The sequence below is a fragment of the Lathamus discolor genome, chromosome 5 (assembly GCF_037157495.1).
Source record: "Lathamus discolor isolate bLatDis1 chromosome 5, bLatDis1.hap1, whole genome shotgun sequence".
Classification (NCBI taxonomy): Eukaryota; Metazoa; Chordata; class Aves; order Psittaciformes; family Psittacidae; genus Lathamus; species Lathamus discolor.
Window position 1 is genome coordinate 57,917,323 of NC_088888.1, and position 15,438 is coordinate 57,932,760.

The window sequence follows — 15,438 nt, forward strand, 5'->3', positions numbered from 1 at the left end:
CTAAACTGTAAATCTAGCAGAGTAACAGTTGGCACTGTCTTTGAACTTGTGATCATTTTATTTTTTAAATTATTTATGATGTTTCCAGTATCTGAGATCACAAAATCTGGAAATTCCTAGCATAAGGATTCAATCCTAGCATAAGGATTAAAAGAAGCACTTTACTGTTTAAACATGGGACAGCCTTAAACATAAAACATTACTTTTCAGTGAATACTCATTTATATTTTTGTCCTGGTTTTGGCTGGGATAGAGTTAATTTTTTTCTTAGTAGCTGGTGCAGTGCTGTGTTTTGGCTTTAGTCTGAGAACAATATTGATAACACACCAATGTCTTAGTTGTTGCTAAGTAGCGTTTACCCTGATCAAGGACTTCTCTCAGTCTCTCATGCTGTGCCCCTGAGGAGGGGCACAAGAAGCCAGGAGGAAGCAGACACAGAACACCTGACCCAAACTAGCCAAAGGGGTATTCCACACCACAGGACATCACAGTATATAAACTGGGGAAAGCTGGCCAGAAGGGACTGATTGCTGGTCAGGGATGTGCTGGGTATCAGTCAGCAGGTGGTGAGCAATTGCATTGTGCATCACTTGTGTTTCTTGGGTTTTATTCCTCCCTCTCTTTTCTCTATTATTGGTATTGTTGTTATTGTTCTATTTTACTTTATTTCAATTATTAAACTATTGTTACCTCAACCTGTAGGTTTTACCTTTTCCTGATTCTGCTCCCAGAGCGTGGGGAACTGGGGAATGAGCAAATGGCTGAGCAGTAGTTAGTTGCTGGCTGGGGTTAAACCATAACAACTTGATCTATGTTTAAAGAGTAGAAAAAACACTCTAAAAAGAGTAGGTTTTAATTTATTCTACTTGTAGCCATGAACGCATCAAATTAATGGTGAGTGGAATTGCCCAAGTGTGAAGAGGAACAGAGAATCTCTGGTAAAGGGCATTAGAGTAAACTTCAATGCAAATGAGACTCTTTAAGCTTTTTGTGATTAATGAAGACTGTGTAAAGCCTGGAACTCCACAATTCTGTGCCGAGCTTGTTTTAAAACTTCGGTATTCAAATTTGTCAGTTTGGATTTTCATCCTGCTTTGTTCCTTGCACTACTCCTTTTGTCACCCTCATTATATATAATTTGCTGGTTCTCAGTTGTTGTTATTAGGTTATAGCTTGCTTCTTTCTAAGGCAAGCCACTGCTACCTTACAAGAGACTTGCTGATAGTTTGTCCCAATGTTTACACCAGACAAAAGTCACTTAGGACTATTCTATGACACTGCCCTGTGCAAGCCCTAGTGCTCTATGACAATATATGTATAACATTTATATATAACTTTCAGCAGACACAAGCATAGAAGATTTCCTCCGAACATCAAGGAACACATTTTTACTGTGAGGGTGACCGAGCACTGCAGAGGTTGCCCAGGGAAGTTATGGAGTTTCCATCCTTGGAGATACTCAAAAGCTATCTGGGCTTAGTCCTGGGCAACTGGCTGTATGTGGGTCTGCTTGAGTAGGTGGGGTCAGACCAGATGACGTCCGCAGGGTCCCTTCGAACCTCAACCGTTCTGTGATTCTGTGAAGTTTAACTTGCAGCTTCATGAAAACACAGCCCCTTGGCTATCTGGAGCACTTTGCATGAAAAGAATAGGGAAAAAGAAATATTTCCTTTTTTAGGGCCATGGCACCAGCAGTAGGAATAACTCTTTCCAGAAGGAACAAGCCCTGAGCTGGCCTCTGGGTGATACAAATGCCTGACTTAAAATACTGGTGATGGTATCAGACTGAGACTGTGGTGATTCGGGAAGACTGCCCTTTTGAGGAGGACCAGAACAAAAAGACAGAGTAGTTATTTTTGTCTTCTTGGCTTAGCATGATGACCAGGTTTGCTCTACAGGTACCCATGTGGTCAATGCAAGGAAGATGACAGAATATCCTGAGTCTTGCACCCTTCTGTCCAAGGATCATTTTGATTCTAACTGTTAAGAGTTGTTTCATTAAGCTATTATTCTGAGGTTGAAGAAAAATATTAAAAGTGTGTAAATGAATCTAGGAAAAAAATAAATGAGCAGAAGAAGAATTAAAGTGGGCATAGTTAGTATCCTGTTCATGTTGTTATACTTGCATATTTGATAAGCATCATTTAAAAATTCATTAACACCAGGACAGGACTTACAAGTATCATGTAACACTGGCTGAAAGAGCTCTTCATTTGCTGTTCAGTTAACCGTAAAAAGCAAATAAAATAACCTTTACCTATGCAGAGTGATTTCAGCTTTTTCTATGCCTGCCACTGTGGACAAGGAGCATACTTTGGAGTGAAGGTATCACTCTGAATCACTTGAACTGTATCAGAATTAAAGATACAATTGTATTTACAAGGCCAGGACTGAATCTTCTGTTAGCATTTTATGCTACGTTAAGGATGTAGTTATTGATTCACCATGCAAAGTTTATTAGGCTCCTCCATCCCACTCCTTGCTTTCACACAGATGGTGTTGCAAATCACCTCTCAATGGTCACCTGCTTGAAAGGAGAGTTTCATATGCAAAGTGCTATTCTTTGTTTAGATATGATGGCTTGCAAAATGTAAAATGAGGCAGCTATTTAAATTTGTTGTTACAGCACTTGGGCTGGGTACACAAGATTAAATAAAAAGAAAATTAGGAAGCAGATGCTTGTGGCTTAACGGAGGAATTCTGCTAAAAGATACTCTTCATTACTGGTGGATATGAGTAATTTTACTAAGGCAGCTGTTTCCTTAATCAGGAAAAACACAAATCTCTAAGATGACATCCAGATGTTTTCTGTATCGCTTCACAGTATAATGAGTTTGCATTGTATATGCCATGTTTTTAATTTCATTCATATTTACTTACATCCAATATATTTTCAAATACATGTATCATCTTCCTTAACTGTAGAACACCTGAGCTCTAAATACATGGTATATTTTGTGCTCTTTACATCCCTGCCTGGTGTTAGACTAAGAGTTGCTTCTAGGGCTGACAGTGTCTCTCACCAGCATCCAAGCATTTGAATATCGGACTTCTGCAGGTTTGAGACATGGTTGTTTTGTTGGGGACGGAGGGGTCTTGGAGTTTTTTACTGATAGTGTGTTCATCCTTCAGGTGTGCAGTTTCATGGTGCCTCTCACAGTGCTGCCTGTTGTTCAAAGCAGGATATACCATAGTGTTAATAGCTGTATAATGGGTTCATATCTTGTTCCAGTTATGGGGATATTGGGTAAAAGCAGAAATTTGAAACTTCCACGAGTTCTTAGGTGTGTGCTCAATCCTCCATCATAGGCTGCTCACAGTTTTAATGCCTGCTAGCTTTGCATCTGCCCTTGCTAGAAACACGCGCTTTATTTGACTGGAGAACTGGGATTCCAGGCTTTCTATTGCTGATGAGATGCAAGACTGGCATCCTAAGTCTTCACACTGATTGACTGACACTGAGCTGTTTCCTAATTTATTTATGTGGGGTGGTGTGGGATTTCAGAATCTTAAGATTTGAGCACAGCTTTTGTAGGAGTGAGCCTAGCTACCTGTGGTTTGGGCCTCAGGAGCCAGCCGCCAGCACACAGTTGTTTGCACATATGCAGCAAATCCAACTCATTACTCATTGTGCATGCTGTATATCACACCTCTTGAAAAAACTGAGGCTACCCTGAGTTTGGGGTGAGGAATTCCCAAAGGATTTACACCTAACAAATTCCTTTTATAACAGGCAATTATTAAAGTTTGTTTACTATGTTCATCACCAGCTTTTCGTGAATTATGACAACAGAGATATTATTAAATGGTCAGTTCATGAGCTTTCCAGGTGTACTTATGGGTTCTAGCTTTTAATTGTGCAGGTGTACATAAGCTTTAAAAAACCTAATGCTTTCTTGACATTAGTAGATAAATTAGTAATTACATTTTTTCTTTTAGTCTTAAAGTTCTTCCTGGTAAAAAGCTCTTGGAGTTTATGTCTGTGTAACCAATCTAAAATACACATGTATAGCACAAAAGGAAATAACTAAATATAACTGGAACAAACCCTTAATTATTTTTAATTCTGCAATTATTTAGCAATTCCTTCATTACAGTTTTTAACGCTCACGTTAGATGTGTATAAGTTACTCTGTATTTCTTTGGTTTATGCCTTGCCTTCTTTCTGCCAGTTCATCTCATATATTACCAGCCTTTCTAAGCTAAGATTTTCAAACACAATGTATCTACGTAGGAATTCTTTAGTAAAAAATAACTGAAGTATGTTGGCTACTGCTAATAACTTGAGGGGTTTTGTGCTTGTTGCTATGTGCATTTGGATTAAATCTGTAAATCTCTCACTAATCCAGTTACTTCCATTTGATTAAGTTCTCTACAGTCTTTTCTGCAGGGGGGGGAATCTTCATGGTACTATGGGTCTTCTTTGGTATAATAATCAGCTAGAAAAGAAAATTAATTTTCTTGCCATCAGTGAAACCATAACAAAAGCAGGCTAATTGAATTAAGGAAGGGATTTTTTATTTAAAAAAAAAAAAAATATAATCTACTTTTTGTAATAAGGATCTTTGTAAAGTATGTCTGCTTCTATGAGCTGGTGACCAGTGTACTGAGTATTTTACAGAGCAGTAAAAATCTAAAGGTTTACCCATGATTGTTTTTATTTCCTCAAGTTGTGAAAAAGACTCTAGCAGTTTGCAGATGAGATCGTTGTTGCTCACAGGTGCCACAAGCTGCCTGAATCTCTCCAGTGAGGTTGTTTACATACTTCTATAACCATGGTTTTCAAAAGCTGGAAACTTATGTACACCTGAATGGCCACGTCATCTCGGGTGCCAAGAGCTTTTGCCAGGTTTGAGATTTCTGATACCTGCTGCTCTTGCATATGTGTCACATGTAAGCTTTGGATTCCCATGCCGAAGCTCTCATTATGATTACTATCCTGTGGCCATTTCAGCCTTAGATTGGTGCAGAATGTTCCCTGTTAACTACAGGACTCTATTTCCCAGGCTCTCCCTGCTGAAAATCACTTGCTTTTAACACGTTCCAGCCCACCACTGTATGATGGTTAATGCTGAGCAGGATTGTGAGAATGGCTGCAGATTGTCATTATTTTTAAATGAAACACCCCTCCTGCTTTATACAGCTGTGATATTGTTTGTATGTCTGAGGGAGAGATTTGTATGGAAACTAATGCTGCTTTGAGAATTTTAATGAGACCATCGGAGATTAATTACCAAAGTAAGGGTGGGGGTTTGTTGTTTAATTTCGTCCTTTTCTTGAGATTTCTGACATCTCCTAACCCAAAGATGACCCTGCTCTGTTTTAACAGCCTATCTTGTGCTCCCTCTGCTGGCATCCCTGTGGGAGAGAAACACAGCAGGTTGTGTTTTGATAATCTCCAGGGAGAAGGCACCTGCTCAAATTCTCAATAAAATAAAATGCTGCCCTGTCCAGTCAAGTTTCTCATATCAAGGTGTGCAAACGATGCTTTGTAAAACAGCTAAAGCGCACGTTGTTTTCTTCATGCTGCTTTTACAGGATGGGTGGAAATTTAAATTTCCAGCACACAGTCATGTCCTTGCTGTCTGGGCTGGCTGTTCCTTGGATGCTCCTGTTGGTGGGTTTGGCTTGGTCAGCACAGTCAGTGTGGGATGCTTTAGGGTGTTTAGTGCAGAAGCACCACCTTGCCTCTGCAGGGAAACTTCCTACATCCAGACAACCTTCTGAACTTCAGGTTGGTGCAACCCAGGGAGAGCCAGCCCTGCTCTGCTCAGCCACCAGTGACCCTTTAGTCTTGGGGACTGAGGGAAGGCTTATTAGCTCTGGACAAAGTAATAAGGATGGGCAAAAGGTACTTTGAGTCTACGCTTGAAAACCGGAAAGCTTCTTCCTCAACATGCAGGGTGCTGAAGAGCATGATGCTGACTGATGTCAACATGTGCACTCATGCTAGTTAGCTGTGTCTTGTCTTTGGCTATTGTAGGTGTAGCCTCAAGCAGAGCCACTTGTTTTTAATGCACTGTCCTCTTCTGTATCCTGGTAAGAAGACATGAGGTTGGGTGCAGCTGTGGGCTGGTGGCGGGCTCATGCATTGGTGTGGCACTTCATGTGTGCTCCGTTTAGGTCCAGCAGGACCAGGGCTGACTCAGAGCTAGCAAGCTGGCCTTGGACCCAGTCTCTTCTCTGAGGAAAATGCTGAAAACACACTTTCAGCATTTATGGATCTGTGTGTACAATAAATACTACTATGGCTTGAAAGTCCTAAATGAAGTCCGTTGGGCTCCTTCTGTGGGTACGGGTTACCACACTGATGTGACCCATTCCAACACTTGTTTCCAGGAATGTTATTAACTGTCTCCTCACCTTGTAGCACAGATAATTCATAACTGACTTGGTTCAGCCAGCTGCAAGTGAGGACTAAATGAAATTAAACTCAAAACCACCTGCTAGTGTCAAGGTGACAGTAATTCTAAAAGCAGTAATTGCTGCTGAATTAATGCCAGCAGCTGGGTAGCTTATCCACGTGTCATAAACACTGAAAATATGTTACAGGAAATAGTTTCAAACATGATACTTTAGTGTGGTATCACTTGGTATTGAAGGTAGTGGAAGAATTCGGTTTGCTGTATTTCAAGTGTGCTGGTATGTTAGGTGGAGTGCCACAATTTTTGTAGCGTTTCTAATTCTTCATTGTAAAAATAAAACAAATGCAAACATAGCAAAAATCCTGGTTTGTCTTTCAGGGAAGAAGGTGTTGGACCAAGTTCTTCTAAGAGAGTTCTCTTTTGTTGGCAGATCACTTTAAACCTAAATCAACATTTGTTACGCTGAAAGGATTTCTATTCAGTGTTCTAAAGAGCAGCAAAGCGGCCTGTCCCTGTTCATTTTTCTGCTCTTGTTTCCTGCTTTTGCACTGAAATATTCTTTCCTTACCCTACTGGGAAAGGCAGTCAGGTACAGGAAGAAAAGCAATAAATCTTACTTAGTGACTTGTCAGTTTCTATCTATAAATATAATACAAAAATGAAAGATGTTTAATTTGACACAATTAGAAAAGTGAAGAAAATGTCTGTGAATTGAAAAAAAAAAGAAGGATTATTTCCTTTGATGTTACAATTTATTTTCTGGTTTCCCTCATATGAAGGACTTTTTAAGGCAGAATTCTGGCTGCTCTTTGATTTATGATATTGTGCCATGTTACATTCTTTTTTTAATTAGACGTGCCTCATACGCAATTCAAGATATTTCTTTGTTTCCTGTGTTTTCTTTTCTTCCTGATTAGCAACAGCAATTAAATCTATGATGAGGTAATCTAACATTTTCAAAGGGGTTTGTCATTCCAGCCAGGGGAAATGTTTTTGTTTATGCAGAGAAGTTAACATTCTTGCACTATAATGAAAGCCAGTGCTCACCAGATGAGAGCTCTGGTCTTAGCCCTGCAGTTGCTCTGTGCAGGCAGATCCTCATTTCTCTGTGGGAACACTGTTTACCCTAAACAAGATGTGATAATGGACACAAGTTTGTAAAATCTGACTGATTGTGGGACTGGGTCTTCTAACCATGAGCAAGCAATTCTGGATGTATGACCTCTTCTAACAATCTGTTTCAAAAGAAAAGTACTTCTTCTGTAAAGACATTTAAAAACAAAAGTCACAAAACACACTTTTGGTATCTGCATGCCACAAGGTTATGTAGGGAATGACTAACTGTTTTCAATTAAGTGGGTATTTGGAAAATATAGGTCATTAAAATCACAACTTCTTTGTGTCCTAATTCACACACAAACCTGTGCATTTGCATAAGTGGCACACGGTAAGCAGAACCAAAAAAAACCACATACCCAAAAAACTTTTGTAAGCAAGAGTGCCTCACTGAATTAAGGTCACATTTGAGAAAAAGAAAAAGGAAATTTTTATTAGAAAAACAATTACTGTAGGAAAACTGCTGATGGAAATACTGTATATGTAAATGTGGTTACTTTCCTTAGCTTTTTCAGTAAGAGTGCTAGCAGTCCTACTAGAATGAAAGATGCATAGTTCCTGAGGAAGTGGATGACTTCTGGCATTGGGATTTACAACATCCCTAAGTACGGTGTTGCGCAAAAGCATGCCTCCTGGCATCTTGTGTGCAGTGGTTGTCTGGTAGGGGAAGGTCCCAAGTTAGTTTGTTTTCTCTTATGAAGACCAAAAATATTTCTATGTATTTAAAGAACAATTAAAAATGTCTAATAGAATGAGAAAATAATGTTTTGCCTCTTGGCTTGGTATGCGCATTGGCTGTGGAATGGACAGTAATAGGAAAGCCAAGCGTGCACAGCATTTCTTGGTTATGTATTACCACTTACGGCTTGGAGTAATGGTGATGGCTTGGAGTGACAGTGATGGCTTGGAGTAACTTTTGTGTTTGTAAGGCACTTCAGATTGCTAACTCAAAGGATAAAGAAGGTGCTGCTTTACTGAGCACTGACCTTATTTTGACTAACAATTCACAGCCTACTAATATAAGTGTACATCTGAATAGAAAATGTACTAACTCTATCTTCTGTATAATCTATTATATGACTATAGTAACTATCTAGTTTGCTTTAGTGCTAATTTTGAGTGGGACTGCAGAGTGTGAAGGGGTCTGTGTACTTGTACCATGAGTCCTTCCTACACAGGACTGTCACGCAGTGTGAATCAATATCATACAAGTTTGTTAGAGGTTTTACATATTTAAAAATATTAATAATACTTTGAATTTAACAAGAAGGATTACCTCACATCCAAAATCTGTCTTCTGGCAAAAATTAGGTTAGAAAGAAATGCTTAAGAAAGCATTTACTATCCTACCTGAGCTTATAGCGTTACACAGTGATCAAGTATTCAATGATTTCAATTATCATTTCTATTCTGCATCACAGTGCTTCACTTAGAATAATTTTCTTTGATGTAGTATAGTATCTAGTTGAGTTAAATGTCAGGGCAAGTTTTAGTGGTTTGGTTTCTTTTTAAAGGCAGCCATAGTACTTTCCTCTGAATTCTCAGTTTAAAATAAGGGATTGGTAACAGTGTGGCTTGCTCATTGCATCACCTGATAAAGCGATAGCTAATATGTCAGGTAAATAACTCCACAGTCCCTCTTCCTTAAAAAGTATGCAATCTTGATCTTGATAGAGCAGCAGTGCAAGTCATAAAGGTCTTGGGAGTGGTTTGTAGCCTTTTAGATTTGTAGGAAATCTTTAAACTGTGAGAACTAAGTGTGGGATGAAGGGTGGGTGGAGGCAGGGGGCTGTGATAGCTTCTGCCAGGTTTGATCCAGTTGGAGTACTTCATGTAAATAAGCTTTTGTTACTGCTGGTTGAGCATCCATGAGGAGAGGCCAGGAAAAGTCCTGAAGCCTTTTAAAAACCACTGTCATGGGAAATTTTGCTGTAGAACTTTATTATGTATAATGTCTCTCAGTTTTGTACTCTGTTATTTCTGCCTTTAGTTTGTGCATATCAGAAATGGCTGTCATACATTTTGCTTACTGAAAAATGACTTTACTGAGTGATAGTGGGGAGAGATTTTGGCATGGCAAAACGTTGAAATTCCTGTCGGCAATAGAGATATCAAGTAGAAGTTCCTGTTCTTTATTTACTTTTATTATCTAAAAAAAAAAAATAGTTTACCCGGTGCAATATTTATTTCTTGTTCAATATTAGATGTTTCTGCAAAAGAAAAATATGGTGAGAATTGTGGAACATGTGCAATAATTGCTGTACCTTCTTTTCCTATTACATTTTTTTCAACTGTTAAAGCTGCAAATTGAACTATAAAGTGGTTCCTTTATTAATCTTCACCCTTTTACCCTTGCTGAAGAGCATCATTTTGTTGCATGAGGTTGCTGTCATGGTGTTCAGTCATTCGGAGTGGTGGTGTATTCTTATCATTCTTGCCTCTACTGTTGTGCTTACTAGTGATTTAGCAGTCATTCAGCCATGTTAAATTAGCCCTTCATATTGGATGTGTTTACTTTTTGATAACCATTCTTTTTGACATTTCCATGAAGTAGGCAATTTTACTTTGAAAGAAATCAATTAGGTTGTTAATTTCTAAAAGAAATATAATATAATTGAAAAAAATGTGAGTTGGTAGAAATGCGAAAGTAAAGCATTATTGTTGTGCATCAAATCTTTAATTAAGATACTAAAATGTTACATTTTTATCCAGAAGCAATTATTGTAACTTACCTCTTTCTGAGTTTGCATGTAATCTTTTCTGTAAGGTGCAGCAGTTACTGGGCTTGGCTGCCACTGCTGTGGTTAAATATGTATGTGCTTTATGAACGGGAGACCTCCTTTTATCTTTAAATACACTCTTTAAATACACATCTAAACAGTATATATGGCACCTTTAACCATATTGCATAAAGTACAGTGTCTACTCTATCTGTAGCAAAAGATAGGGTTTTACTCTGCGCAGCGAGAGCTTCTACAGAAATTCAGGATCTTTGTGTGTCCATTGCTTGGGAGGGTCATCGTAACTGTTCTCCTGTTAATCCTGAAAATAATTGTTTTAGGGTAGAGATACTAAGGTAAGCTGATGAGTTGATTACACCATATGTAGTGAAAGACTGAGGAGACTTCTCTTGTGCTGAAAGAGCAAAGCATAGGTTTGGGTTCAACAGACCAAGGTAGTGTAATGAGGGGAAAGTTTGTATGCTCCTGGTGGGCTATGGTCACTTTCTTCTCTCAGGGAAATCTACTAAAAGATGATTATATTCTGCACCAAACATTTCTGAGTGTCCCTCAAGGTTTTAACCCTTGGGGAGTCTGAATTATGTGCTGGAGGAAGATCACAAATCCATAACTCTCAGCAGAATCCACACAATCAGTGAGCAGGGGAGTCAGAAATAACGTGGATTATGATAGGATTTCTGAGCAAATTGTTTTCCTTGCTGCCCTGCTTCAAGTTTCTCCCAGGACTCACATCCAATCCACTTAAAATGTTTTCTGACTCCAGCCATAATGCAGCTTCAAATGACTTAACATCCCTCAGAATACCTTCTACAGTAATTCTAAATCATTGATTATTGTCACAAAAATCTTGAGACCTGTGTCGTATAAAGATACTCTAGGGTAGTCTAGAGTCTTTTTACGAGTAACAAGATTATTCCAGAGTTTTACATTCATTTATGTGTACAAGGCCCTGGGTCTTGTGCACAAAATACACGAGAAAATTCCAGGTCCTGAAGGAGCTGGCGAATGAAGTTGCTAAGCCACTGGCCATCATATTTGAAAAATCATGGCAGTCAGGTGAAGTTCCCGATGACTGGAAAAAGGGAAATTATTCCTCATTTTCATGAAGGGGAAAATGGAAGACCCGAGGAATTACAGACCAGTCAGTCTCACCTCTGTGCCTGGCAAAATCTTGGAGCACATTCTCCTGGAAGGCATGCTAAGGCACATGAAAAACAACAAGGTGCTTGGTGACAGCCAGCATGGCTTCACTAAGGGGAAATCCTGCCTGACCAATTTGGTGGCCTTCTATGGTGGAGCTACGGAACTGATGGACAGGGGCAGAACAGTTGATGTCATCTACCTGGACTTGTGCAAAGCATTCAACACTGTCCTGCATTACATCCTTGTCTCTAAACTGAAGAGACATCAATTTGATGTATGGACCACTCGATGGATAAAGAATTGGCAAGATGGCTTCATGCAGAGAGTTGCAGTCAAAGGCTCGATGTCCAGTTGGAGACCAGTAATGAATAGTGTCCTTAGGGGTCAGCGTTGGGACCGGTCTTGTTCAACACCTTTGTTGCTGACATGGACAGTAGAATTGAGTGCACCCTCAGCAAGTTTGCTGATGACACCAAGCTGTGTGGTTCGGTTCATACGCTGGAGGGAAGGGATGCCATCCAGAGAGACCTTGACATGCTTGAGGGATGGACAATGCCAACTTCAACAAAAGTGCATTTTTTTTCCTTCTAAAAAAAAAATTACTGTATTTTGCTAGGCTATGAGATGCAGCAGATGTACAAGTTGATTTCTTATACATAAATAAATAAAAAATCATCATAAATATGTCTGAGAGGAGAAAAAAATAATTGAAAGGAGCTGTTGTTAGAAAGGGAGAACAATGAAGGTGACTTTGGTATCTTGGCCACTACACCTGGGATAATCCCTTTCAGCATTGCACAGGATCTCAGTGTAATTCCGAGCAAATAGGCCTTGAACATACACATATTGATATCACTAAATAGGTTTCTATATTTAAGTTGGAACAGTATTGCTTCTAATTAAAAACTATCTTACTAGAGCACTTAGTGCTCAAAAAGTCAGGTTAATGTAACTTGAGCTGAGCTGGTAGTTGAAGGAGAGCAAAATTTTCTTTGTTCTAGCTTTGTAACTATTACTGTGGATACAAAAGTTCCTCATGCTAAATTGTTCACCAATTTGTGGTCATGTGTCAAGTGTTTGGAGTCTTACTGCTTCTTGTTTTTAAGATGAAAGCTGGAACACTTTAGATGCTAAAGATAAGTGAAGTCTCAGTTACCTGCAGGGATATATTCCAATTTTTTTATAAATCATGGCATTGACACCATCTGGGTACAAGCCAGCTGTATAAAAGAAGACTGTGGTGCTGCAGAAATACAGTTTTCCTTCTTTTTTTTTTCTGAGGGTGGTGATGTGGTTTGTCTGCAGACTGCCCGTGCAGCAGATTCACAGTATGACAGGCACAAAGCAATCCAGCCTGGGTTCCCACAGCACGCTTAGCCACTGTTAATAAACCTCACACGGAGCAAAGGCAGCATTTCTGTGGCTGCATCCCTGCTGCTGTGGGAGGAGATGCCGGCTGCCTACCAGCCAGCCTGTGTCTAGCAGTGTACCTGGAGAATAGCCCTCTCTCTCACCCTGGAGTACCTGGCAGGCACAGCAGCCAGTGCGCAAGCAGCTCTGCGCAAGCCAGAGCTGGTGCAGCCGCGCTGATGTCTCTGGCTTGATGCTGGTCATGCCAGATGCAGGTTGTCTGGGTATCATCACTGCATGATCCTGCTGTGTGAGTTCTCCACTTACTGTGTGTAATGGAAAATGAGACGTGCTGCTTTGTTCCTTTGACGTCACTAAAAATGCAGGGATGCTTTGTTGTGCTGAGATGGCTTGTACTGTGCACTTCATAATGGTATTATCTAAATTAATGTAGTAGGAGCAACAACACATTTTCCAACACTTTGTTTCTTCTTAACTTCCAGGTTTTCCAAAAAAAGGCAGTGGAGCTTGGAGAGAAATTGCTACCTGCTTTCAACACTCCCACTGGCATACCTTGGGCATTGCTTAATATCAAGAGGTAAAACAACTGGTCTTTGGTGACTAAAGCATAGGAAAAAAGTTATGCTGAAACCATCTTCACTGCAGAACTATTACAATTGCTACACAGTGTTTGTCTTCCCAGTTACATAAAAGTTGATATAATATCCTTAGTTCTATAGTTTAAATTTGGAAGTTTAAGTAGATATATGTTGTATGCACAGGAATGCATATAGAAGTACATTTATTCATGTGCTGGCTGCTTTTTTGTCAGTTAGTGTGTTGCCTGTCACTTTTACTGAAGTCCTTCATTGCTTTTAGTGTTTCTATAGGTAGGGTGGTAGCAAAAGGGCATGTGTTGCTCTGAAGGGATAAGGTTTCCAGCCACTTTATACTCTTTATTTTCACCTGTTCTCACATGTAGTATCAGTGTATCCTTCGTATCAAGAAGCAAGAATAATACCTGCTACAAGTGACTTGCTGTTATGCACTTTCTCCCAAAGAGTGGTTTTGCTTTGACCAGCTGTGATTTGAAGGCAGCTATGTGTTTGCTGCAGAAAATGCATGCTCTCCTGAAGTCTCTCTGATCTTCAGTATATGACTCCAGACAGGTGTTAGCATCTCCATGGTCCGTCTCAGGGCTGCTGGCAGTGATACTGTATTGGTAAAGAAAATGCTTTCTTTGCACTGCTTGAGGAATAATATTGAAAGTTACACCTGTGAGGTATATTTGTGTACGTGTAAGGACACATTGGCTTTCTCCATACCGTAAATAAACCCCAGCAACACCTGTCACAAGAAAGTGAACCAAGAATTTCAGATATGCCTGTGTTGGTGATGTGTTTTTTTGTGTGATTCCCTCCTTGATAGTCAGCATCTTCCACTGTTCTCTGTTTGATCTGTATTTAAGGGTACGCTTTTCCCCGTAGCAGGATGTACTTGACATACTCGCTTGGTTGGCTTCAAGTTTCACAATAAACTGCTCAGAGCCTCTACAGAAACCTCTGGTGTGTCAGTTCAGACAGGCTTGTCTTTCACCTTCCTTTCAAACAAAAGTGAGGTGGGAGGCAAAAAACATGTCTGTGTGCAGGAGCAGGAGGGAGTTAGCGCTTTCTGAACTTGCCTATCGTTGAAGGGGCTGATTAACAGCTGCCCAGTGGTGAGCCTCGGACTTGGAGTTGTTACTTGCATGCATGCTAATTATTTCTTCTCAACAGATTTTAATGAATTCTCTACAAGTTCACTAGCACAGCAGCTTGAGTTTTGTGGTTTTGGAGTTTTTCTAAGCTGTTCCAAAAAAAGTCTAGCTTACGTTTGTAAATGCAGTACCTTATTCTACATAGTGTATGTAAACAAAAATTGGTCTTATATGTAGGCCTTATATAAACCCCTGCTTGTCCACAAAATACATCAATGCGATTTGCAAATAGTTCAATTCTGTGATAGGTGTTCATGGGTTTGATTCTAGCTCCTCACAACAGCTGCCGTGGTGCACTACAAATGTCAGCCACAAACACTACAAGGTGGTGATGCAAAAGAGATTCATTTCTTATCTGGCACAAAAGTAGAAGAGGATCTCTGCCAAGATAACTTCCTTTGCTATGGCAGAAGAAGTTACATTAAATGCTAAGTTATTGGTTTTTCATTCTGAATCCTTGCACATCTGTCTAGATTTGACCTTCAGTAGATGACTCTTCCATAATACTGTGTGTAAACAAATACGCTGTTATCCAAGCTTAGGAAATGCTAAGCCACTGAAGCCTGCATATATTACAGATCTAATATGCCTCATTTCTGATTAGTATTTTATTTGATTTTATTTTGATTTGTGCTTCAAATTGGAGAACACTCACGAAAGATTGTGGGTGTCAGCGGTTATTTTTAAATTACTATTTTTGGATTGACAGATGAGCTGGATATTTGTTTCATTATGCAAATGTTCTTCACAAAATAGTTTTCTCTGTCCTGTATCATCATAGCCAGACTTGCTCTCTCCTTGCATGCCACTGTGTGTAAACACATATGTGGTTTTTTGTCTGAGCATGTCCTTATGTACCAAAAGCATCCAGCTGAAGTCTTGTACTCTTCTCCATTGCTTTTCTTCATCCTGCTTCTTTCCTCATGACTTAGTGACTATGGGACACTCACCATCTTACCTATCACGT

At 39.6% G+C, this 15,438-nt stretch overlaps 1 protein-coding gene across 3 annotated transcripts in view; it reads left to right on the top strand.

The window, feature by feature from the left end:
• The window catches only part of MAN1A1 (mannosidase alpha class 1A member 1), a 150,264-nt gene that overhangs the window by 71,171 nt on the left and 63,655 nt on the right, over positions 1–15,438 (top strand). For all 3 annotated transcript variants that reach the window (XM_065680985.1, XM_065680986.1, XM_065680987.1), the window contains exon 5: positions 13,219–13,313. In XM_065680985.1, the coding sequence (XP_065537057.1) occupies positions 13,219–13,313 (95 nt within the window). The remainder of the gene's footprint in view (positions 1–13,218; positions 13,314–15,438) is intronic.